The 27,322-nt window shown below is 36.1% G+C and overlaps 1 protein-coding gene across 4 annotated transcripts in view; it reads right to left on the reverse strand.

The window, feature by feature from the left end:
• The window catches only part of tox2 (TOX high mobility group box family member 2), a 128,871-nt gene that overhangs the window by 31,713 nt on the left and 69,836 nt on the right, over positions 1 to 27,322 (reverse strand). For all 4 annotated transcript variants that reach the window (XM_028447841.1, XM_028447843.1, XM_028447840.1 and 1 more), the window contains one exon: positions 8,038 to 8,337. In XM_028447841.1, the coding sequence (XP_028303642.1) occupies positions 8,038 to 8,337 (300 nt within the window). The remainder of the gene's footprint in view (positions 1 to 8,037; positions 8,338 to 27,322) is intronic.

The following is a 27,322-nucleotide window of genomic DNA, read 5'->3' on the forward strand; positions in this document are numbered from 1 at the left end:
AATAAAAAGTAAAAGAAAAGGGTAAAGCATGGCACTGTTGGGGAAACTGGATTTTGTTGATGTTTTAGTTACATTGTAGCACAAAACCTGTCACTAGGTTCTATTGACTGTTGATCAAAGATTGCTTCTTCCAAATAACGTGATTTTCAACGTCCGCGTCTAAGCAATAACGCGGACAAATACTCGTAGATTATTTTCAGATTGGTTTATTCACATAAACACCTGTGTATAAACTGGTGTGGTGTCACGATGCTGCTCTGCACCCTCCAGGGCTGATATTTGTGATGAAAGCAGAATGAGTTGATGGATGGTGGAGATAGGGCACAGTGCAATATGGACACGATTTCATGGCATGATAAATCTCAGCAGGGGCGCGTGGCTAAGTGTAATATGAAATCCCTTATCTTTGTATCAGCTTCATAACATGTGCTGTATCTGCTGCGGCTGGATCAGCTTTTATTGTCTTTAGCTCCTCTACCCTCGGATCACATGTGCAGCTCTGCGGACGATAACTCCTATATTTACTAAAGTGTTTTAAAGGAAAACGATGTGAGGAATTATCGACATTGAAAATTGGTTGCGTTGCGTTCTAATCTTTAGAACGCTGCTGAACAAAACATGTTAAAATTACACGTCTGGTAAAAATAAAGTGATTTCTCACACATAAATGATTTTAATCAAGCCGTGTTATCATTCACAACGTCTTTAGAACCTTAGATTAAAAATAATGCACCTTATCCTGTGATTAGGCCAAAATACCAGGATAATTGACTTCATCAGGTTTGAGTATAAGAAGATGAGCTTCCTTTTCATGTTATAATAAAAATTCTCCCTAAAAATGATTAAAATAGGGAGAAGAAGAAGAAAAAAAAAACACAATTTCTTTAAGGATATCCTTTAATATACAACTACAGTTTAATTTCTTACTGCTAGGGAGAAAAAAAAGGCACTTTCTCCCAGGAGATGAGAAAAGAATTGAATTTTTTCTTATCGGTCATCTATTTTTCCACAGAATGCTATTACTTGCTCCCTGCCGTTGCCAAGCAACAGGAAATATTAATAGGGCCTTTTATTAGCTAGGCTTTATCAGTAGAGTACTAAAAGGAGGAAGTGGAAAACATGAATGTGTTGTATAAATCTTTAAACCTTTCGGGTTCCACACAAATGTCTGTTTGTACGGTGATTTATGGCATTGATCGTTCGTTTATGGGAGAAAAAAAGATTAATCATGTTGAATTCATCAGGAGAAAAAAACACAAATGAGGAGAAAAGGTGAAAAAAAAGTGTAAAACATTCATGTTTGTCGATTGAAGAGAGCATCCAATAAGCACTGTTTAGATTAAGAAGTTAATCATTCAAAAGACCTTAATGCTTGAATCTACATTGTATTAAATAATAATTCTGTGGTAAAGACTTTTCATTATTTTGAGCAAATACTCTAATTGGTGTCAAACTCATGGCCCGGGGGCCAACTCCGGCCCTCCAGAGCATCCGATTAGGCCCAAAAGTGAAAATGACAGAGAAAACATGAATCATTGTGTAAATGACCAAATAATTCAGTTCTAAATTGATGTTGAAAGAACTCTAAATATTTCCAAAATCCAAAGTTTTTTCTAATTGTTCTACAAAATGTCCCCAAATGAAATACAATTTAGTTTAAAAAATAGTTAAAAAAATAAATAAACCAAAAGGACATTTAAGAATCTGATATTGTTGATGCTTTCCATACTTTATGTCTAATTTATAACTGCAAACTTGGGCACATTCATTTTAGAAGGGAGTTTTTACTTCTTATAGCAGCTGATGCTTCTTCATGTTTTATATTTTGATAAGCAATACAAGATGACTATTATTGTAATTGGACCGTATTTGGCCCTTGAGTTTGTCACCCCTGTTCTGAGCAACCTCATGTAAATACAACTGACAGAAGTCCTTTATTTATATGTTATAGTGTCAGAATTAAATCCATTTTTTTAATAATACAGAAAAATAAATAAATACTTGGATCTCACAGAAATCCGATAAAAATAAGTTATATTATGTAAGGTTCAAAGTGACCAAACAGCAACAGAAAAAAAACTAAATTATATTAATATTTCTAATGTACATGAAATAGATTTTTTTCAGGTTAAGAAAAAGAAAGAAAGAAAAATTCCCTAATCCGACGTGTTTATACAAAAACAAAAGCCCTGCAGGTGTACAGTAACCATCAACACATTAAAAGACACCTCTGCTTTCTTATCATTCATTCATCCCAGCTTGTCTGTGACAAGTTCAGTTGACATTGCAGCTCATATTTCATTCACACAAGCTTGGAGAGCGAACACCTGCCAGGGGGGGCTTAAAACGCTGTGAAGGAAAATAAAGACGGGAAAAAAACCACAAAAAAAGTAGAAGAAAAAGAGGCTTTTATCGAACTGAACATGACAATCAGCATGAGATTAGGAGTACGTCGATAATTTACCTCAGCAACAAGAGATGAAGAGAAAATCTTAAATCTAAATGTTGGAAACAAAAGGAAAATTGGAGAGTGAATTTGAATATGAAAAGAAGGACGCTCTTACCAGAATCTTCACCGTAATTACAACTGGAACTGGGCCTCATTCAATACAGAAACAAACACGATAATATATGCGGATAGTTTTTGAAAGATCTAAGGTCGTTTCTGCTTATAGCTCCTTGTGACAATCCATGAGTATTACGTACAACACCCACTTGTTGATTATATATTCATCATCTGTTGCATATTTAAATCATCACACTCAAGCTGGCTTGAAGACGATGGGAGAATATTACATGCATCACTAATGAACATGAAAAGGAGAGAATCTAAGGGAACTAATCTCCTTCAGGTCAACATATAGTGTATCACAGATGTTCCACACAGATACACATATTAACAACTGTTTTATCATTCTAAGAATAGCACATTCTTTTAATGCAAATGAAAGCAACTCTGGTACATTTACTGGATAGTTGATGAATGTATATTGTCCCTGTTAAATGACCTAATAAATAAATAAATAAATAAACAAAAAGGTATCATCATTGAGTACACTTTAGCATTCAATCCATATGATTTACTAGCAGCAGCAAAGATACGCATCTCTCTATAGTGCAACCTGAGAAAAGCCATTACCGTACATGTCTAATGTACTAGAGAGAGCGAGAGCGAGAGAGAGAGAGAGAGAGAGAATTATTATTTTTGAAAAATTTTTTTTATATTTTTTAGTCATTTGTCTCATTTTGTAATTTTTGTTTAATTTTTAAATTGCTGCATTAGTTTTGGAATCTTTTTTTTCACATTATCTTACAGCCACAGAATAACTGTAATTCACTCAACCTTTAAAATACGCAATAACAAAATCCAGGAAGGTATAGGAAACCTGAGGTATACAGTATGTGCGCTTTGATTGAGAGCTACTTTCTCATTTTTACAATTTCTTTTTGCTATCCTCCTTACAATCCCCCCCCACCCCACCCCCGCACCCTCTACCACATCCTCCCCCCTCCCCTCCTCATCCAACTCTATTGCACACTTTTCATTGCCCAGCTCACGTATTGAATCTGCCTGATGAAAACAGATCTCACTGCAGCACTACAATAGAATGGCTGATGCAGGAAAGATGAACCCTAATGGATTTTCATTTTTTTTTTTTTTTTTCTTTTTTTTTTTCAATGTGCTCAAGATTGAATATAAGGCCTGACCTCCAGATGTAGTGGATCCATTTCAACAGCACAGATATTGTTTGCAGTGAAGACACAGAAACACGGGCGTACAGTGCAATGTCAACAACGCGAGCAGCCAAATTGCACACGGAATTTTGTTATCGAACCAAAGGCGGTTGAAATTACAATTAGAATAACCCCTCGTTATTAATCCATCCATGTCAAGTGAGCTATTCATACCGATAGCATCTCCTGTTTGAACTGCGGAGTTTGCTTAATTACCCTGCTCGACAGACTGTGTCAAGGTGAGGCACCAATTTAATAGACACTTCATTCTCGGCCACAAATGAATCTCTCCTGCTACGGTTTGGTAGTTTCTCCAGGCAGTCTATTTGATTTAACATTTTCTGACTTTATGTGCTGCTTTTTGAATTAAAGTTGAAAAAAAAAAAAAAAAAAAAAAAAGCCCTGAAATGATTCCCTTGTTTCAACAATCTATGAGATCTAACACACACTAAGGAAATAAACAAACAATAATAAACATTCATTGCACTATGTAGCTTTGCACTGTAAGTAGATATTTGTGTGATTTTAATTAGGATTTTTTTAATTTTTTTTTACGAGTCTTAACTTTATTCCAAGCTGCTACAATTTTGTTGTATGACTTCTCTTATAAAATGACAATAAATCTAATCTAATCTAATCTAATCTAAATTTCCTTCTAAGGCAAAAGTTACAAAAGGTCTCCCTGTTTAAATGTGTTTTACATTTATTTTACGACAGTGTCATTTGTATCCACGTTGTTGTAGTTTACGCGTAGCCGAGCTCAACGGCACGTAGAGTTTAACCGACAAATGTAAGTTATTCACGCACAAGCACCTATTTGTGGTGAGTGTGTTTTTAATATATGCTCATTGTCTGTGACCTCAACATTTAAAAAACTCATGCATTTTTATCAGACGGCGTGCTGTATTCAATCTATTAAAACCACAGAGCGGGGGCCTACGTAGCAGCCTGTAACAAATACCCTCACAGTGAGAGTGAAGAGACTCGCCAATCAACCACAGCAAAGGTCATGATCAAAATATGAAGATAAATGACACATGAATGCCATTTCTCCAGGGAGTATTGCAATGGTATATATATATATATATATATATATATATATATGTTTATATATCAGATCTTTATCAAGCTGCACTGTGCACTTCTCTCCTTTATCTTCCCTTTACAAAGAACACAATATGTTATGTTTGCCCTTGATATGCTTCTGCATGTTTGTAATGTACACCTAATATAACTCATATGCTTTCATTTATCAGCCTGCACATAACAAATAAAGTGGCTTTTGTCACGTGTGGAGATACAAACAAAAAATAAAATGATCTAGTAGTAGTGATAAAATTAATAACACCAGCAGGGAAACATTTCTATTGCTGTTTGGTCACTTTAAATCTTTAATAGTTTAATATAACTTAAGTATTTGTTTATTTTTCTCTTTTAATAAAAAGATGGATTTCATTCTGACACTATAAGACAGGGATGGGCCACTATATAACAGTGGGGGCCACAGAAATGTGATTCTCATCCGAGGGCCACATGACAAGAGCAATTGAAGCGCTAACACCGGGGAAAAAAGGCTATTGTCTGTTTTCTGTCTTTGGTTTTGATGTTTTCTTTGTTTTTAGACATTTTGTGTGTTTTAGGGGTCGTTATGTGTGTTTTTGTTATTTTTTTTTGTGTTCTTGTTTTAATTTTGTGTATTTTTCTGTCATTTTCTACATTTTTGTTGTTAATTTGTGTGTTTTGGGGTGACTTCCTGCATTTTTGTTGTTGTTTTCCTTATTTTCTTGTCATGTTGTGTAATTTTGTTAACAATTTGTGTGGCTTTTTGGTGCTATTCTGTAACGCGTTGTTGTTTTGTGTGTTTTTGTAGTTGAGCAATTGCAACATTAATGTGCCATAGTTCTTTCTTATTTTATCACCTTTTTAAATAATTGTATTAAATTATGATTGCATTAGTCTCTAAACCTTTTTATCATTTTTTAACTTTTGTCAATCACATTAGCAGGTTTCTGTGAAGCACTTTGAATTTGTAAGAAAGGTGCTATATTGGGTTGTAATTTGACATAGATATTCTATGAGCTGATGTCAGTAGCTTCTCGAGGAGCCTTTTTATTTGGTGGAACTGAGTCATTTGAACGTGGGACGTGCTATTCGGCGCAGAGATGTTCCGCGGGCCCGGCCGTAGTTCATCCAAACTTATTTATTTTGGTGAAATTTGGTGCAATAATTGAAGGAAAATTTCAGGATTTTGAGTTCCTGCCACAATTTTAGATTAGAAATGATTGCGGTCATGTGATGTAAGTATGGTAAATTGTGAGCCCTGGAAATATTGTGGAGTTTTATTTAATTTGTGTATTTGAAGGAGCTGAGATTCTACGTCACCTTTTTAAACATAATATGTTCCTCTGTTCTCTTGATTGTTTATAGCCATGTATGTTTTCATTGTATTCATTTATATTTCATTGTTTATTTTTTTCAATGTAAGGTGACCTTCAGAGGTTTTGAAAGGCGCCTTAGAAATGAAATATATTGCTATTATTTTTAATATTATTTACTACTGTGGTGCCAAATTGGATGCTCTAAAGGGCCAGATTTGGTACTTGGACCTTGAGTTTGACACGTGTGGTTAAAAAAAAGGCAGAGATTTAAGTCACACTCCCTGTTCTAACAAAAACAAGTAAAAAGAAATGATTTGCTTATTACACCCAGTGCATAAGCTTCACACACATCCGGTTTAGTATTTATGCTGATGGAGATTTGCTCCTTTTCCAGCAGTTTTCCAGAAAGCAATTATGGTTTAGAGATGCTAATTTGTGGGGTGGGGGGCGGGAAGGTGGGGGGGCTGTGTGTTGAGCTGTAAGAATAATCAGCACGTATTCATGTTTGAAGGTCTGACAGATTGACCGATGCATGCTGTCTACGCAGATATGATACTGATGGATTTACCCACAATCCTTTTCTCTATGCAATAATGTTGACATGGCAACCGCTGAACAATCACTGGCTTCCCCCGGTAGCCCCCACCTTTAATGTCTGGAAGATTGTATTTTCCTTTCAAGGTTTTTCATCTGTTTTTTGTTTTTTGTGTGTGTTTTTAATTAAAAAAGTTGTGGTAGCTACAGATTTTTGGTGCTTCTAAAATACTTAAAAAAGATGAAATATTACATTATGTGGTTCTGCTATACAATATGCTTTATTATATTGTAAAATAAGTTAAGCATTTACCTCAGTGAACATTATATTTACAGTGTTAGCTCATGTTTGCTATGCCATAACTTCCTCTTCTTTGTTGGCTTCTGTGTATTTATTCAAATGACACTCCTAGGGTGAATTAGTTCAGTTTAGCTCTTGGTTTCTCTAAGGCAGGGGTCACCAACACGGTGCCCTCGTGGACCATGTGAGGGGCCCTCAGGAGCTCTAGTCACCAATGAGTTCCATCCAAAATCTGATTTACTTTCCAGGATTCAAACTCACAAAGATAAATAGATATGAGCGATGTAGTTAGTACTTAATTTTTGTATTAAATTAACCATCTTTAAATGTTCATTTTCACTGAAACATTGTGAGAGATGTTTTTAAATGTTGTAGGCCTAGTGTCAGTGGTATGTTTTATATAATATATATATATGGTATATTTTTAAAAACTCAAGGTGTATTTTCTATGCAGTTTAATAAAAAAGAAACACTTGCATAAATTAAGAGAAATAACTGTTTTTTTCTGGAAATTAACTTTGATCTCCTGACATGTTTTGACTGTCAACATCCAGTCTTCTTCAGAGGCGTCTGCTGATCGCTTTGATGTGAAAAACAGTTGTCTGAATAAATTAAACCATAACATATAATTCAAAAAGAACTCGTTGGAATGATTATGCAGAAGTCAAGGAAACATCAAAGCGATCAGCAGATGCCTCTGAGGAAGACTGGCAGTTGACAGTCAAAACATGTCAGGAGATCAAATTGCATATCATGAAAAACAGTTGTGTGAAGAAATAAAACCTAAATATTATTCAAAAAGTAGACAAAAATCATTTGATGGAATTATTTCTTTACCTTTTTACGTAACTACTAGACTTCCATATTATCCAAGAGAAACCGTGAAAATGTTTAAGAAGTGCGTTTCTAACTGGTAGCCCTTCTGGTAGACCTATGACGTAGCTCACAGTTTCAGAAAGGTTGGTGACCTCTGTTCAAAGGTATTAAATGATTTAACCTGTACTTACAAGCTGCAATTGACTGAAATATCCGTAATCATCCATGAAACTGCTCTCTCACTCTTCCACCATGGGGAAACTTTCTACTTACCGATGGCATTTGGCTGGAGATGAGGTGGCCGTCCTGTGCCAGCATGTTGGACATCATGAGCGTGGGCAGCTCTGGGTAGGAATACGGGTTGATGAGCCCATTGTGTGACAGCGAGGAGCAGAGGTAGCCTCCAGAGTCGTGCTCCATCAGGTGAAGAAGAGGGGGCTCTGGGTGGTTTGGGGGGGTTATGGGAGGGATTTCGTAGTCTTCGTCCCCGGCTCCGTTCCCAGTGGTGCCACCGTTCCCACCTCCACCGCCACCACCACCACCACCACCACCTCCTGTCTGACCTGTATAGCTCTGAGTGGAGACACGGGGAGATGTAGTGAAGAGGTGTTGACCAATTAAACTGAAGCAAAGACTGACCTTGCATTTCAATAACACATTTCACTTTTTAACACACAAAAAAAAAAAACTAAATACTAGACTAAGAACCATTTATACCACAAACGTAATCAACCAATATGGAGTTTAACAAAAGGCAACTTGATACTGCAGCCAAATGCAAATAAAGCATGTCACCAAATTATCAGGCTGTATTATCACATTGTGATGAAAGTAGTTATATATAAAAAGTAATATACTTAAAGGGGAAGTGAAACACTTTTATAAATTGATACATTTTGATTAACGGCAAATAAAGTGTTAATGTTTCATTGTTAGTTTTTTATTTTTTGTTAATGAGAGCATTGCGAGGCTTGAGTAGACACGGCATGTTGAAGTGTGCATGTTGATAGCCGTGCTGTTATTGTCAATAAAAGGCACGGAAACACTTATTTCTAAGCAAGGAAGATGACAAAATTGCTGATTGCAAGCTTGAAAATTGTGACTTTCTAAAGGTGCGTTCACACCGAACGCGACTTAAGCGACTCTGGTGACTAGTTTCCATTCAAAATCAAAGTAAATGACGCGACGTCAAGCGACCTTCCTTCAAGTGTCGTGACTCGCGGGATTCCAGGGACTCAACCGCGCAATCTGAGATGCTGGAAGTTGCTCAGAAATGAAAATGTTGAACTTTTTAAGCAACTCTGAGTGACACTGTGTCACAACATCTAATCAGCTATGATTTTCTACCCATGTTTCTTCCCCGGTCGCTATCTCACTGGGGTAGATTAAAGCTGCTATCCGGAGTTTCTGAGAGGATGTCCCGCCCTAAACTGCTTCACTTCCTCACCCTGTCTCTGCAATCTACCAGAAGCCACGCCTCTTCTTTTAATCAAGGAACATAACAAGGTTGCATCGGGTCGCATTGATATAGGTCTATGGGTCAGGTAAGAGCCAAAATCATATTTACCTGTTTGCTGTTGTGACGCGCGGCCTTGTTTCTGTGCACAGTTCCGCATTCACTTTGATTGACGGTCTCAAAAACACTAAGTCGATGCCTATTGGCTGGGCGCACTCGCCGATTGTTTCTATTTGTATAGGGGTCTATAGGACGAAGGAGGGACTTATATACATTAATGTATATGAATGACCACCAGCAGTAGATCATAGTAAAAGACTAGTTAGGTATTTTTATGAATTTCAAAAGAATCATACATAAACATAGATTCCTCAGAAACTCTGGATATCAGCTTTAAGCGTTGAAGCGAGCAAAAAGCGTAACTATGTTCAAGCGACTCATCACGGCCCTTTAAGCAACTATACTCACACAAGTTTGAAATCAATGTGGAAACCAAGAGTAAAAAAGGTCTGTCACCTATTCATTTCAATTGTCGTAGAACACATTAAGGATTACATTACTACCTTGCTTATGAACTAAGACATAGTAATGTGTTTATACAAGAAAGGGTTAAATCTAACAGTGGAAAATGCAACACTGCCAATAGAACTAACAACAGCTGGAATAACCTTGATGTAGAGACAAAACAAGCTGCAAACTTGTGTGTCCAAAAGAGACATTCCCGAGTGGTGACGTCATGGATGGAAAGGGAAAAACCTTTCGATCAACTTTGAAAGAAGATGAACTTTTCTTGAACTGGAGGAATGCAAACAACGTCTGGCAGGGAACAAGGCCGACACGAACAACGATAAAGAGGAGGAAGAATAAAAAAAAAAGACAACACTGACTACAGATGAATAATTCCTACACAAAAAAGGACTGTTCAGAACAACCTAAGAATGTTTGACCAGAGAGAGAAGCTTTGATTTAAATTTTCGGTGTACAAAACAGGGGACGGGACCTATAAGCAAACTGCTTCTCTCGTCTCCTTTTTCGGCATGTACAAAAAAAAAAAAAATGTAAAAAAAAGTGAATGTAACCATGTCGGAAATAAACTGAATAAATAAAAATAAATAAAGTCGCGTTCGGTGTGAACGCACATTTAGAAAGTCACAATTTTCAAGCTTGCGATCAGCAATTTTGTCATCTCCCTTGCTTAGAAATAAATGGTTTCGTGCCGTTTATTGACTATAACAACAGTCATCATCAATATGCACACTTCAACATTCCGTGTCTACTTAAGACTTTGGTGACTTAATCTTTGAGACGAACAAACTAGCTGCTAAGCTAAGCTAAGCGAGCAGAGCAAACAGCTAATCGCTATCAGCCAACACGGGATATACAGTAGCAGGTATTCAAACATGGTGGCAGGAGCGGTTTCAATCCAGAGAAAAGTTGTAATATACCTCAGATAGTAACTTAATTTCAGAACAAGAGCATGTACTTCTCAATGATGTAAACAAATTTAATGATTTGAATTTACCATATAACTTATGAACTTATATGAAACCAGAACAGACATCGACTGGACTGAAAAACAACAAGCTTGTCAATTTTTTTTCTGTCAACTGCTGACAATCACATTGATAAAAATATTATCAAGATCACAGATCAAGTTATTAGGTTAATCTGACTAAAAACTGTAATTATAAAATAACTATATATAGGATGGGTAAAGTAGACGGATAAGTATTTCTATCAATCATTGTCTGATAAACATAAATATGTAATTTTGTAAAATAGATTCAATTTTAGTCACATGTCCGATAAGATTCCTTCTCCGTGACCAGTAAGAATGTGTGTGTTTGTGCTGCCAAATTAACGCAGGAAGTCTACACCGCTAGAACACGGGGAGGGGAGGGGGGAAATATTGCCATAAAATTTCAACCGTGAATAAAAAGCAATTTTGTGTGAGATGATCAAACTTGAGTCCCATTGTAATGACTCAGTCAAATTAATCATCACAAGTAATATTCTGGTGTCAGCCGTTCAAGGGTTTTTAATAGAATTTTTATGATTCATGCCGAGCAGTATATATCAAACAGTCAGTACTGCAACATTTCTGAAATCAATTCAATATCATCTTTGTGTAGATTGTCATCCTCGGCGACAGAGAGGTCATTTATCTCTCCAACAGATACTTTTAGAAAATAAGGGCTCAGGTGGAAATAAAAAAAAAAAAAGACATTTTCTCTTTTCTCTCTTTAGCAGAGGGGTGATGAAAACACCCATTATTACGTTTCAAGGACATCAATTACAAATTAGTTGGAGGGATACAATGTCCAATTTTGAAGCACGTAACAATGTACCTTTGTCATTTAGAATTTATGGTAAAGTTATAAATGACTGTGCTTGGTTCTGTTGTTTCTCTATAACTTCCAAATATTATTTTCCAATTACTACACACATAATAGAAGATAATAATCATTGTTTTCATCAGCAGTAAATGTCAGCAGGATTTACATTTCTTCACCGAAAGCCTGATGTGCATGAATTAACCCTTCCAGCGCCAAAGCCAGTACAATATAAAGGCAAAGAAAAAGGAAAGAGAATAGTGCGAATGTCTCTGTTCCATTTACTTGGCTTTGACATAACCTGATACACATGCTTCAGACTGTCCTTTGAAGACAAATGTTTTTGTAAAACCTTTGGGGATACCGACATTGTTTGGTCAAACGGACCAAAAAAAAAAAAAAAAAAACCCACCAGCATTTCCTGAGATTCAATTCCCTTCATAATTGTTGGAAGGAAACTAAATTGTTCGCTGTAAACATCAGTGTTATTGTGTATAGGGAGAGTCCACCCACTGTGTGAACTAAACACCACCATGCTTAGTCAGGGATCTACGCTGACACTTCTCCCAATGACTACATTTATTCTACAGACTAAATTAGAATACCTTCATCAGAAAAGAGGACCTTGGACCACTGGCCAACAGTCCAGGCCTTCTTCTCCTCTTTTTTTTTCTGCTAAAACTGAGAAGTAAATGGTGATTTCTTCACAGTATTCTCCTTTTTTGAATTCCTGTTTTCGTGGGTTTTATGAGCTGGAAGCCCAAATCATGTACAAAAAAACAAATAAATACTTGAAATCGTTTAAATTGTGGACCCATAATCTATAATCTATAATCTATGAAAGTTGAACTTTTTTAATGGAATTATGGAAATTAAACAACGTTTCCATGATATTCTACTTTTTTGGAAAGGGTCTGTATGTATTCATAGACAGAAATAGATAAAAAGCACATCACACATTTTTGATTAACATTTTCATTTCTGTTTTGCTATATTGGCCGTGTGGCACATGGAATCCCTGGAGAGTTCAGGCATTATTAAGTAATTAATCAACAACATCCTTAAGTCTGCATTTAAAGGTCAAGAAATGCGAGAAAGGACAAAGCTTCTCTACACTAAAGAATATAAAGAACATTAATAAACTGGAACCGAGAACCTTCATTCACTTCTGGCTTCTCCTCACTTGCTTCACTCGTTCCTTCGGTTTTTTTTAATAAAAAATAAAAAAACAAAAAACAAACAATATACAGTGTTCATTTTGTTGACTAAAAGTTGTCGTGATAATTTTTGTCCACTAGATTTTTTTTGTAAATAAAAAAAATACATTTGAACAAAAAATAAATAAATAGATAAAAATGTATTGTTATTTTTGTCAACTCATGAAAAACTAAGCTATAATACAAAATACAAAATACAATTTTTTGTTGTAAATATAAACGTACGGGTAAATACTTTTGTTGTAAATATAAAGAGCATTTTACATTTTTCTATTCTTCCATCTTCCATTTTACAAGCTTTATATTTTAGTCGACTGTATCTGTAACAAATTTAGACTAATATCTCAATGTCATTTAGTTCAGTGATTCTCAACTGGTGTGTTGGGACCCAAAAGTGGGTCACGGAGCTGTATTGGGTGGGTCACGGACAGCTGGTCAAAAATAAATAAATACTTAATGTCTCTCATGTTGGACTTGTCTTTTATTTTGACAGGCATGCTGTGAAATGCATGTAGCACAGGAAAATATATAGATTTATTAAAATAATAATATATATTATTTCAACAGCTATTTTTGAAAAATTAAATTTGGTTGGTTGAATTCTAAAAAAAAAAAGTGGGTCGCTATTTAATGAGCATGGCAAAATGTGGGTCCCCTGGGTGAGACCAGTTGAGAACCCCTGATTTAGTTGACTATATGTAGACTATAACTGAAATAGTCCTGATGACTACATTTGGATTAAAACAAAGTTGGATTTTAGTCAAAAGACTGAAATGAAAAAATCTAATTTGTTGACAAAATGAACACTGAATAAAACTCAAGTGACTTTCCCTGCTGGTTTTGCACTCTCGCTTTTCTTTTTTATTGATGCGTCAACACCTTGCGGTATTACAGAGAACGACTGTGAGTGGTATGTTATGACCAGAGGATTGTGGGATTTGTAGTTTTAAACTATCGTAGATCATTTTAAAACAAAACCCATATAAAAGTGAGCTTCATTCTGGCATGTGACTCAATCGCAGGAGATTAAAAAAAACCCAAAAAGTTTTATTTCTATTCTTTTTTTTCCTTTTTATTCTTTACTTTCTTGTTAATGTAAATAAATGAATTTTCTTCAGAATTGGGGTAGAAAAGTTTGAGGTAATAATTGTTAATAATTGTTTGGTATTCATCTTTACTTGCACAATGTGGTTCGTGGACATGTTTTTTTTGGCGGTAAATGCGAGTGAAATGCTCACTCTGTAGATCCCTGTTAGTCACTGCATTTTCTGTCTTCATCAATATGTTGTTTTCTTTAGTTTATTAATACAAATATGAATTTCCCAGGTCCGGTCTGATGTTAAAAACAGGTAGGACAGAGGATGTGTCATGTGTTCGACTCATCCATTGTCCTTGATGATAAAATGTAAATACCAAGGGCATTCCCAGTTGGATTGTGGCAAGATAAATTATTCATATGCCTCCATTCAGAATGAGATTGCATGTATGGAGCCATGTGTATACTGCACAATAATGTATACGGTGTTTCTTCTTTAAAAGTAAAATCCAAACACAGGGAATGTACTTGATTGATTGCTTGGACTATCAAGTGTCCGACTACGGAAATCGATTTTCTTTTTTTTCTTACATGGAGATGATCATTGGTTTACATTAAATGGTGAAAGTCAAACTCATCTTAAAAAACATATTCTACATGCCAGCAATTATGAATGTTTGAACCCGACCAAATCCATCTAATATCTTTAAGAATATGTTGCTTTAAACACACTAAACCCTGAGCATTAAACAGTAAAATTTATATTTTAATTACGTTTAATAATTTCTCGAATATGTTGCGCACCTTTCATTTGAAACAAGCAAGCGGATGAAAAAACAACATTTATTGGGTATCTTTTCAGCTTCTCCTTTCTTTGACTGCAGCTCTTCTTCTCTCACTGTATTCAAAGCTTACTACAGATAATAATGGCTGTGCTTAATGACTCATTATCTCCTATTAAACATTTTCCAAAGTGATTCAAACAAAATCTGTATTTTAAATTTCTGTTTTTTTTTTTTTAATAATACTTTTAAAAAGTAAAACTTCCACACTTACACATATGCATCCTGCAGGCTTATTATCATACATATTACAGTTGGGGGATCTTTTTTTGAAGGTGTATTTTCATTTGGCAGGATGCAGGTTTCAATTGCATTTCCCAGTAAAACACACTCATCACCTGCAAACTGTATGGAGCTGCATTCTCACATTTTAAACGCTTGTACTGCCCATTTGAAAGAAGGGATTTAGATTTGAACTGCTTAACCAGTCGCGGCATTTGGAGCTGAAATCAACACATTTTGGTTTGTACTTGCGCTAAGTATCGATTTAAATTCACTTAAATTAAGTGCCCGATTCAATTTGATTCCATTTGATTTTCCTTTATGTTCAGGCTCTGTCACAGTACCAATTTGACCTGAATATGGAAGAGATTCTCAGAAAACCAACGCTGCAATTACTAGAAAACAACTAACTTGGTGCAGTATTAAAAATATTAATGGTTACATTAAGGATTGAGCCAACAGTACTGAACTGTAGATGTATTAAATAATGGATTTTAGGATTTCATGAATCAATATCTGGCCATTCAAAAGATAAAGGACTCAAATTGATTAAGATGTTTTTTTTTTTTAACCCAGCCCTAATAGTTTCATTTCATTAACGATATTTCCCTAATTATGTTTTGGATTTGGGGATGATTCATTATATTCTGTAATTTAAAAATCACATTACAGAATGTACAGGTTTTTTCTTACATTTTGGAGAGAACACGGTTTATTTTTGAATACCTAAAGGTATGTTTATTATCAAATCAAATCAAACTTTATTCATAGAGCACATTTCATATATATATATATATATATATATATATATATTTAATCTTTGGTTTTTATGGACTTATTTTATATGAGGCACAAATGTCCACGTGTTGTGTTTTAGACGTTCTGTTTGTCCAAAGGAGAACGTTTTGGGTGCTTCTGAGTTAGATAACTAGTTGGATGATGACATATCGCTCTCATTATTGTGCACTTACCTGCCTCTAGATGAGCTTTATCATAACATCCCCATGCACCTCCTCCGCCTCCATCATCTTCTACAGTCTTTGTTACAAAATCATTTCATAGTTACTCTGTGGGACACCTGGACCATATACAGTAATCCCTACATTCCACACGATCCATCTTAGATAGTTCTTTTTTTTTTTTTTTTTTTACTCTTTCATGTGGTCAAATTATACTTGCAATGCAACCAAAGCCAAGCTGCTTATGTGTCTCTAAAGCGCACAACAAAATGGCGCTAACAAGCCACTATATGATCTCAATGTTTCCTTTCTTTACATACAGTAGTTTCTCAGGCTTAATTGAAGCCATAGCTGTCCCTCTGTTGCGTTTGCATGTCGGGGGATCTCACCACAGACAGCCTGGGGGAAAGATGGGGGAAGAGGGCAGAAGATTCAGTGACTGCACCCCACACCTCCACTTTCTTCACCCTATTTTAGCTGGTCCAGTCACCTTTGACCTGTGGCTCAGCATCTTCCTATGTCGACTCATCCAAGTGGCAGTAGTAGATTTTTTTTTTTTTTTTCCCATCTACAAATGGGACTAAATTACCTCATGAGGAACTCAGAAGATGATCAAGAAATGTTGAATTCAGACTAATATATATGGTTGGTGGCCAGACGAAAGGCGGGACAGTTGGTAATGCAGGGATTAGAGTTGCAGAGAAAAAAAAAAAATCAGAAAGAGAAAGAGAGAGATGGTGTAGATGAAGAAATAACAAAACAATAAAAATGAATTAATCAACTGTCCAGGGTTTTTTTAAACAGACGGCCTAATTTACCTCAATCACAGTCACGATTATTATCCTCCCATGCACTAAAACCAGCACTATTCACTATTTCTAATTACATGTTTCCTCTCTTTTCTTTCACATTTCCTTCCCATCATCCCCCCCCACTCCCTACGTATCCCGTTTCCAGTGTTCGTCTCACTTCTCAGTCAAGGTCACGAGGTCATCCTCATCTGATCGTGCGTCACAACAGATTAGAATCAGAGCTTTTGTGTCATGTCATATTTCATTATGCATTTGACTCATCTCGCAGGTCAAAGGGTCAGTGTGATTTGATTGGATGACAGAAATGATATAATTTGTGTTTAACCCTGGGCTGTATGAGGCTTTGAGCGGTGTACTAATGCATTTTGCAAAGACGGGGCAAGCCCTCTCCACCAGCGACTAATTTGAAGTGGCACGTCGCAGGATTGAAGGAAAGGCAGCGTGGCTGTACAACATGCTGATAGCATAAAGAGGACTTTATTGAATGATAAACACAATCTTTCACTATACTACCAATATTTCTTTCAATTTCTTGCGCATGTTTTTCTTACAGAGTCAGTCATAAAAGTTCAGTTATTCACTAAAAAAGTGACTTTGTGTCGTCCATTCTCTCGGGGACACTGTTTTTTCTGGGATTTTGTCATGAAACCCAATAATGATAAGAATAGTGGGTAAATAAAATAGAATAGAGGCACAAATGTTAGCACAAATATTTTTCGCAAATACATACTGATATGGGGCGCCGATTGTAAAGTTGCGCATGCTAAAATAAACAGCAACTTTTTGTAACATTTAGCAACAAACCACATTTATGTAAATGTATGTGCATTTTTACATGTTACTTTTGACCAGAGTTACAGCAATATTTGTAAAATGTGTGATTTTTTTTTTCTCTCGTAAAAACAATATGTCAATGTTAAATTTAAATGTTCAATATAAATACTAAATCTAAATGTTAATAATGAAATCTAAATGTTACCTGTCAATGTAAATCTTAAATGTAAATCTAAATGTTTAATCATTCCAAATGTTAAATCTAAATGTCAAGGGTGAAACTAAATATTTAGCTAATATGCAAATTCACCGTTTAGATTTAGCATTAAACCTTTAGATTTAGATTTAACATTGACATTATATTTTTACGAGGAAATAAATTTCACAAATTTCACAATTATTGCTGTAAATCTGGTCAAAAGTAACATAAAAAAAAACCTATGACCTGGCACAGAATAAGTGGGTATTGAAAATTAATTAAAACTATTTTTTTAATCAGAATGAACTAAGCAATAAACTATGTAAAGCTGCGGTTCTTAACCCTGGTTTAATTGAACCCCAGAGGTTTGTTCAATCAGTCTCAGGGGTCAAGACACACACAGTAAAAATGTGTTTAGTTTATTAAAAGATAAATTACAATAATAATGTTTGATTTTTATTTTCAAGAACAATTTATTCAAATTGAAAGCGTTTTCAATCTAGCAAAAATCATCCTCATACAATATGTATGTTTTGAAGAAATCCTATTTTATTTATTGAATCCCTAAGAGTTTGGTGAATGCACTGATAAATAAGGTTAAGAACCACTGATGCAAACAGATGCTGCAGACAGAGCAATCAGGTGTGGTCGTAATGCTATGCAGATCCTAAAGTACGTTGGTCAACACCGTTGCAAAAATACCAGGCTTGTTCCTCAATATTTACTCATTTCGCTGAGTTTAATGCTAATGTTGATGCTGTGGGAAAAGTGTCAAAAAATGGGAAGAAAGGAGAAAAAAGAAGGCGGTGGGGAAAGAAAACAATGCGACATTTCAAATTGGGAACATAATCTAACTTATTGTCTGACAGAGTCAATCTATAATAACATTGTTTCTTTGGGAGCAGCCGTGTTTTTTTTAATCTATTGTGCAAGGTGACAAATAAAGATGCAAAAATGCCTGAAGCATAGGCGTCCATGGCTGCAATCCTGCTTTAATACACTTAGATCTGATCAAGGAATCATCCTGCATCGATGCGAAAAGCCTGGAAACAGTATCTTCTTGCAATCATGTGTTAAAACAGGAAAAAAAAAAAAACATTTTAACCAGATGTGATTAAAGCAATTTTGGACACAGGGCTGCATCTAAAAAGAAAAACAAAACCTTAAATTGACAAATTTATAAATAAGTAATGACTCTTCAGTTTTCTATACTTTCTATGCCCGCTGTCAAAAAAAAAAAAAACAAAATAAAAAAAATGTTCATTGGCATTTGGACAATGGTGCTACTGTGTCAAAATAAACAAAAGTAATTATTGTTATAAGCAGAAGACACGAGACAAAAAAGCCAAGCAGAATAAAAGGGCCAGTGGATCTGTGGTGAGAACAATATTCCAAATAACAAAGGGAGTGCTGATGGCACAGACGTGCATTATTCTGACAATTGTTAGGATCCTGTCACCCACAAATAACTGTGCAGCTAACTGCACAACAGCAGAACACAGGCTGTAAAGAGCATGTGGTTCTAGAGAGAGTGCATCTATGTATGTGACGAGATTGTGCGGTGGATTTAAAATATTCATGTTTGTTTGCACAAAACAGACCTAGAATGCTCACGTGAGAACATCCCAGGTATGTTTTTAACAAGAAAACAGTAGTCAGAGACAAATAATGGTGTTTACGAGAGTCGTATATATGTGTGTGTGTGGTTAATGTGAATGAGGCGGTGTATTAGAGGCTGGCACAGCTGGCGGGAGCATGAGACAAACATCTGGGCCCTCGTACTCTTGGTGCCATTGTTAATAAGACGCTGGCTGTGAGTTGAGGGGAGTGGAGGAGACAGCTCTCCAGTATCAATGAACCTCTCTGTCTCTCACTGGAGTACTGTGCAGCAAATTAAAGTGGATTCAGAACCAGAAAACATGGATCACTAATACATTTCAACAAGCACAATGCAGTGGTTTACTGTGTATGGTGACGGTGGCCAACTAGGATCTCAGGGTTTGGTATAGCTAAAAATAATACTAATAGTTGATTTGGTTTATGTAGTTCTGCGAAAAGTACAAAAAATAAATTTCAATCTTATGTCTGTAACTAATATAATAGTAAGCAAATGCTCTTGTTAACTCATTGACTGCCAAAGACGTCTAAAGACATGTTTTGGTTTAGTAATTGTAATAGTTAATTGTGTTATTCGGCTGGGGTTGCTAGGAGACCTGTGACAAAGCTCTCCTAATATCTAACTTGTATCAAGATGTAGTGACCAACTGGTGCCATGTAGGTGGCAGTAGCGCACCTTTGGATGAGAGATCCCCCATGTCGGGCAGAGCTCAGAGGGAGAGGAAAGGAGTTTACGAGACGCTACGAGAGTTGATGTTGAAGTTCTCAGCAGCACACAGTAGCAGCGCACACTCAACCAGAGCATGTGTGGAACTCAGTGGGCTGTTGAGAGTGTCGTGATGGTGAGAGAAAACGATCAAAAAACGGTGCAATTTTGAAAATGAACTTAAAATACAGCATTGTGATAAAAGTTGAAGGTTTACTTCCAAAGTCAAATCTACAAAAGTGAACAAGGGTCAATTCACCATTCAACAGTCCCCATTAAAACGGGCCAAACTCTGCTTCCGTAGATGTCACTTAAGAGCAAACCTTCTACTTTTATCACAATGTTGTATTTTGAGTTTATTTTCAAAATATATTGAAACTTTATTCTTGAAATTTCAACTTTAGTCTTAATATTTTTACTTTATTCTCAATATTTTGACTTTATTCACGACATTTCAACTTTATTCTTGATTTGCCCCAAATTATTTTCTCCATCAACATTGGCCCTAATCCGTATCCATATATCAAGTACTGTTGTTGATTGATCCTTGTCCAACTCTTGACAATTTAGGCAATGGTATTTTTTGACATTTTGTTCGCTCCCGTTAGCTCCACCCCTCATACGAAACTAGCACCTATCAACTCTGCAATCTGTGGCGAGTAGGTTTAATTGAGCTAATTGTGAATAGATAGTTATAGTGAGTATTGAGTCGGTTTTTAGCACTGCATAGATAGTTTTTTGGAGATTTTAGAGCATAAACTGGGCGTGACTTCACTAATCCAGGAGCCCCTCCCATAATCAAGGCATCTTTTGAATTTTCAGCCTAGACTCACTTCAACCTTCAACTTTTTAATAATAGATCTCTCAAATAATCGCATAGATAGATAGATAGATAGATCTTATTTCAGACTCGTAGTCCATATTATTAATAGACAATATATATAAACCACAGGAAAAAAATGCATTAAAAGAGTACATTAAAAAGAGAGACCCCATCCTTTCAGGAGGTCATACCAGTGCATCCATTATTTAACTGGCATTCATGGTTCAGTGTAACAATTTTTCCCCTCTTTATTTGTTTGTAAATTTTCTCCACAAACTACTGTAGTTACTATTTCTGGGGAAACATGGTCAGCATCTATATTTTGCTCAAAGTTTTTTATGAAAATAAAAATGTGTGTGTTTCGCTGCCTGGCGTGTGTTTAGAACAAGCAAGACAAGAGTGTTATCGTCAATTGTTTAACCAATGAAGGGCCAACTCAAACACATTATGGTGAATCACCAAAGGTAACGGTTTAGAAGACTGAGCACCTATATTACAAATACACAGCTTTGCATTTATGTATACTGCCATGTCGGAGGAGAATTTCAAAATGCGCTTTTTAAACAGGGTGAAATATATAGTCAAAGAGGAAAAGGCTGAGGAGATTCCAAATGACTGTTAAAATGCCACAATAAGAGGGCTTTTCACCTTTCTGCTGCCGTGACAAATATGCCTGCACATCGTTTTGCTTTGTCTCTGTCATCTGCTTTGTCAGCAAATGGCCATCGGAATATGTTGGCAGGCTGCTCTTTGTTTTTGTTTTCACAAAAGTTGCAGAGAGGGAGAGGGGGTGGGGGGAGAGCTGCTCGCTTGGAGCAGGATGGAGGTGGCTGAATAGGAAAGGTAATAGTGAGTTTTGAGAGGTCAGGCTAATATTCGAGTACAAAATGGTGAGAAGAATAGTGGAAGTGAATAGATTGGCTGTAGGCAGGACAAAAAGGGAAACTCAATTCATGCAATAAGTTTAAGGAGACAAGTTGTAAATTCAAGCTGCTACCATCAATATTTTTTTTAATAAAATCATACTACATGTCTCATACATCAATGAATTAAAAACCATTTACCGTACTCCAAAAAGAAAGGAAAAAGTTCAAAATTGCCACTTGAAAGTTTCTTTTCATCGCCACCTTAAACGCACACATTTTCACCCATTGCATTGTGGGATGTGAAGTCACGGATATGACTTAGACATGTGTTTTCACTTCATTCTGAATATTGGGAAATCACTATAAAAATGAAGTAAAAACACTTCTATGCATCCGTTTACAAGACTCCATATCCCATAATGCAATGCACAAAAATGACTTGTTTACAGTGCAGATAAAAGTGGAAATTTTGATCTTTTTTTCTTTCTTTTTGGAGTAAATGAGACATGAACATTGATTCTTTCTCATAAAATTAAATTATTGGGTCTGTCTGTCTGCGTGTCTGTCTGTAGGTCTGTGGCTCAAATATCTCTGTGGTTCAGGGACAGACAGAGCTGAGACTTTCAACATGGCTGCTGCTTGGTTCAGTAGTGTGCAATGTTGGATGTGTTTGGACGCCCCACTCCCACGCCACATGGGTGTGAACAATTTTAAGAACTGATGTTGACAGGTAGTCATGGTAACTCAGGATAAGTTAGAACAGCTCAATGTTGACTTTCTGTGAAGTATCTTACAATTACACGTGTTATGAATTGGCGCTAGACAAAAAAAGATCAATTGATTAGTGAAGAAAAAAACATAAAAAACAAGAATCAACAGAAGAAAGTTCATTTGTAGTGATAAATCTCTCTCTCTCAGCAGGCTGCAGATGTATGCTAGCCTATATTACAGTGCTAAATATATACATACTTCCTACAGGCACTGCACTAGTTATAAAAAAGGCCATAAACAGAGGATTGTGATTGGAATTAGGGGTGTGAAAAAATTAAATAGATTTTTTTTTTAATTTAAAAAATCACATTTTTTTTCATATATATTTAATCAATATTTTTGTGTATTTGTGCAATATTTCAGTGGTTTCAATGCTTCCAATGTGTTGCAATGGTTACTTGATGCACTTGATTTTATGATGGCAGTGTGTAATGCCTGCAATATTTATGTACGCACAGACATTTTATGTTCATATACACTGTTCAGATCAGTTCTTAAACTGATACAATAGGATACATTATTTTTCCTTATTTTTGTGCAATGTCAGTAACTCGGGGTGATTTATCCTTAATGTTCTCACTTACAGTTGTTACAATGCCATCATTATGTTGTCATGGTTACTTTGAGACTTCTACACAGTCTACACAGTTATTTTATGATTGCAGTGTGTAACACTGCATTTTCTTTTTTTCAGGGAAAATGTGCAAAAACACTAATAATAAATAGGATGTTTTGAAGCAAATAGTTTTGACTCAATTTGTCCTCTGAATGATCAATATCTTCTGATGAGATGAACATATACAGCAACTTGATTTTTCATCTCTACATTTAATTTTGACATTAACTGGGTAGAATATCGCAATAATGTCGTATCGTGACCCAAGTATTGCGATACATATCGTATTACATCCTTGCCAATACTCACCCCTAATTGGAATGGGGTCAACGAATGAGGAACTAGTGAGCAGGTAGATGCAAAGTTCTGAAATAAACAGCAAGAGGAAGCTGTAAATCAAACTAATGCAACTGGTTTTTAATTCAGACCAGCAGGACCAGGACGCTGGTGCAGGGACCCCAAATGGTTAAAAAAACCACTGCCGTAAGGCTTTAATCAGCCCAGCGATCTAAAGATACTGTCTCTCCCAATCAGCGGGCTTCCTGTCAGTCACACATGACTGAGTCTAGCCAATCAGGCTCTGCTAAGGTCCCAGACATGATGGCTGGGCTTTGGGCTCCTGCCAAACAAGAGAATTACTCAACTAAACTGGAAAGGTGGAATGGGCCTTTAATTCAGAAAATAGAAGGAGGAGGTGAAAGATTTGTTAAAGGTTGGACATAAAAGACTATGGGATCATGTTCTACAATGGCTCATCAGAAACATATGTGGTAAAAATGGGAGCACACAAGGGAGCTTTCGAGGAACTCCTCATCTTAGTCAGGAGGATGAGTTTAAGAAAAAAAACAACTTGACGGCAAACACAATGCCTTTATTGCACAAAAGCTTCCATTTATAAGATGAATAAAACACCAGGCCCTTGTGAAAAATTCAATTTGTCAACTGGGTTCATAAACTCTCATAACCATCCAGTATATTTTGCTGAGCTGCAAGAAAAGAAAGAAAATCCATTGATCTACTTCTTCATGTCACGCCGGAATAATTACAATTACAACACCCATGCGATTGGGTGTTAGAGTGCTATCACTTTGAGAAAAGCTACTGAGATGAGACGCAGCATGAAAAATATTAGTCAAACCTAATTTTAAGTGATTTTAAACTAATTGTAGCATCAGAGATGATCAGTTTCCCTGTAGAAAACTGTCTGTTTGTGCTCTGTTGGTCCAATAATGTGTAATTGAACAACAGTCAATGGCATCACATTTTGTATGAAGAGTGGTTGAATACTTCTCCAGGCCAGTAGGTGGCAGATGAGAGCCCACAGAAGGTTAAATGCTTTAAAATCACAGCAAGGAAAAAATAATATATTAGGTTGTGTTCGAAATCGCATACTAACGTACTACTAAGTCTGACGTCAAAATGAGTATGTACTGCGTTCACATTAGATAGTATGCAAAGATTGAGTACGTGAGAAATACCTGAATCATGGGCTGCTCAATTATAGAAAAAATATTAATGACGATTATTTTAGTCATTATTGAAATCACGATTATTCAAACAATTTTTTGTCAACCAAAAAGTTATTTATATTTTGTACAAAACAATGTAAAATATAGTCTTTAAACAAAAATAGAATCCTTCAAAAACTAAAATCAAGTGTGGTCACTTTCTTTTACGTGAAGTGTTCCAATATAAGAGAATTTGACTTGCTTTGCTTGTTTACAAAGCTTTTTTGCTACATTTCTCCTGCCATGTTTCAAGACCGCTCGAAACAATAACTTTCCTCATGTTGGTCTGAAGGCTAGCTTTACCTTTAGCTTTGAGAGGGGCGGGGATAATTATATATATGTACTTAAAAAAAATATCATTGGGTGTAATAATGAAAATCGTAATCGAATTTTGATTGATTGCACAGCCTTACCCATATGTATACTACTGTATATGGGGACATTTTTAAATGTGCACGGTGGGCACACTAGTCATACTCCACCGCCCCATGATGCATTGCGAGTGGAATATAACATCGTCCTGGGACCAAGTTCAAGCTAAGAATCAAACATCCCCTTTTCAAAACAAAAGCATCTCTTCTTGCTTTAATTCATAGTTTAACACTTTAGTAAATAAGGCTCTTGTTTTGAAGTTAACCAGAAGTTTTGTCAATCGCACAATGGCGGGTCTCCGAAAATCTCCGAAATGTCGGAATGAAATGTGTTTCCGTGAGTTTTATGGATCAAATGACCACATGTTGATCTTCTACTTGGTCACTAAAATACTTTCAGAACTATCAAAGGCGGAGAATTAACAAAGATATTTAGTCTCGGTGTGCTTCAGGTTTTTGTCGTTGTAGGTTAGAAAAATGCATCTTGGTAAACTTGAAAGTATATTTCAGTAGGAACGGTCATCATTGGTCATCATCCTAATCCTACTAATATTATATCGTAGACAGTATATACTCATTCAGTTTGTAGTGCATAGTACGGAATGTGACATTTTGAACACAGCATTAGACTTTCAAATATACAACTCAGGAATCCATTACGTTTTAGTCGAAGGTAACACTATAATAGTTTCTGGTCCAGTTTTGTTGTATTAGTAGGGCTTGTGTTACACACTGGTCTACACACACACACACACACACACACACACACACACACACACACACACACACACACACACACACACACACACACACGCACACATATATAGTGCATGTTGAAGCTGCATGCAGCTTCTTGGCAGCAAAGACACTAAAGCAACAGCCAATCAATAAAACCTTGTTAAGCTAATTGCAAGATCATAATCTCCATTCCTACTTCTGCTGAATATCCAAACAGTCACTCCATTAGTCGAATTATTCCCCAGTGCAGTTTCTCCATCTCCCCCCCAGTTCCGTATCCTTGTCACATTCTTGTTTCAGCAGCATATTTATCTCAAGCAGCAGTTCTGCTAAATTAATTCATAAGTCGAGGGTAAGAAACGTCAAAAGAAGAAAGCCTTATCAAGGTAAAGTGCTGATGAAGTACGTGGTTTTCTTTTACTTTTCAGATAAGTCATAAGAACGCGTCTCTACAGCACATTATCTTGGATCTTGTCACTACACACTGTTCTGTTTGTGGGTCAGCTTAAGAGATCTGACTTCAGATGAAGGTCTGCTATAAGTACTTTATGAAATGGAAAGCCGGGACTTTCTGCTTTGTGGGAGCACTTCACTGTGGAGATAATGTTAGGTCCAACCTATTGTTCAATTTAAGAACAATAGGTTCTTAAATTGAACCTTGCGTTGAATATTCAGTTGTGCTCATGTTCTACTTTTGGAGAATCATGAACACGTACGAGTGAGGGGGTACTCATGGTATGACAAAAAGGCTCAAGGGGTACACTAGACAAGAAAGGTTGGGAACCACTGCTGTAGTGCACAGAGCCTGTTGATGTAAGGGCCAGAGTCATTTGACCCTGTCATTGTATCAGTAATACTTTGTCACGTTGTCATAAGAGAAACTGGAAGAAACACAGCAAACTAAGCAGGGTCACACCATGAAGCTCATGAGAGCATTGATATGACAATAGGACTGACCTAGATTTCTCGTGAGTCATCACTCGTGCGTACTGCGCGATATAATGTGGTTGCTTGGGCAGATGGACACTACATGCTCACAGTTCTGACCTATATGAATGTACTTTAACTATACATTATGTATTCATAGAGTGGAATCAAATTGAATAAGATAATTCACATTTACTTAGTTTTGAAGCAGAACCACTGACCCAAATACATTTAAATTGAACAGGGGATAAAAAAGAAAAAAAAAAAGCGGTGAGAGAACGAACTTACAAGAGGGAGTTGGAGAAAATGGGTGGAATATAGATAGATAAGTAAAGTGAGATAATAAAACAGCAAGCAGGGAAAATTCAGCTTTAGGCAGTGGGATCTGTTTTTGTCAAGATGTAGAGCTGAGAACATACTGTGCACCACATTCCTTACAGAGCGAAAGTAGTTAATAAAAATGAACCTTGAAGCAGTTCCAACATTGTCCCAGTGTTGCTGTTACCACCCGTTCCTTTTATCTCACAATACATACACAAGACAAGCGTACACATCTTTTTTTTAAATTTCTTTTTCAGTCTATTACCAGACAATTGTGTGAAGTTTAAAATCTGTGGGGTTAACAAACACAGTTTTTTCACATCAGTGAATAAAATACAGTTATTTTTGTACGTTTGTTGAATTTCTTTTTTTTTTTTTTTTTTCTAACTTTTTGATGATTCTAAACTAGGTTGTATTATCAGTTTTTCCAAGCAGACTCAAGGA

Source organism: Gouania willdenowi, chromosome 5 (assembly GCF_900634775.1).
Source record: "Gouania willdenowi chromosome 5, fGouWil2.1, whole genome shotgun sequence".
Lineage (NCBI taxonomy): Eukaryota > Metazoa > Chordata > Actinopteri > Blenniiformes > Gobiesocidae > Gouania > Gouania willdenowi.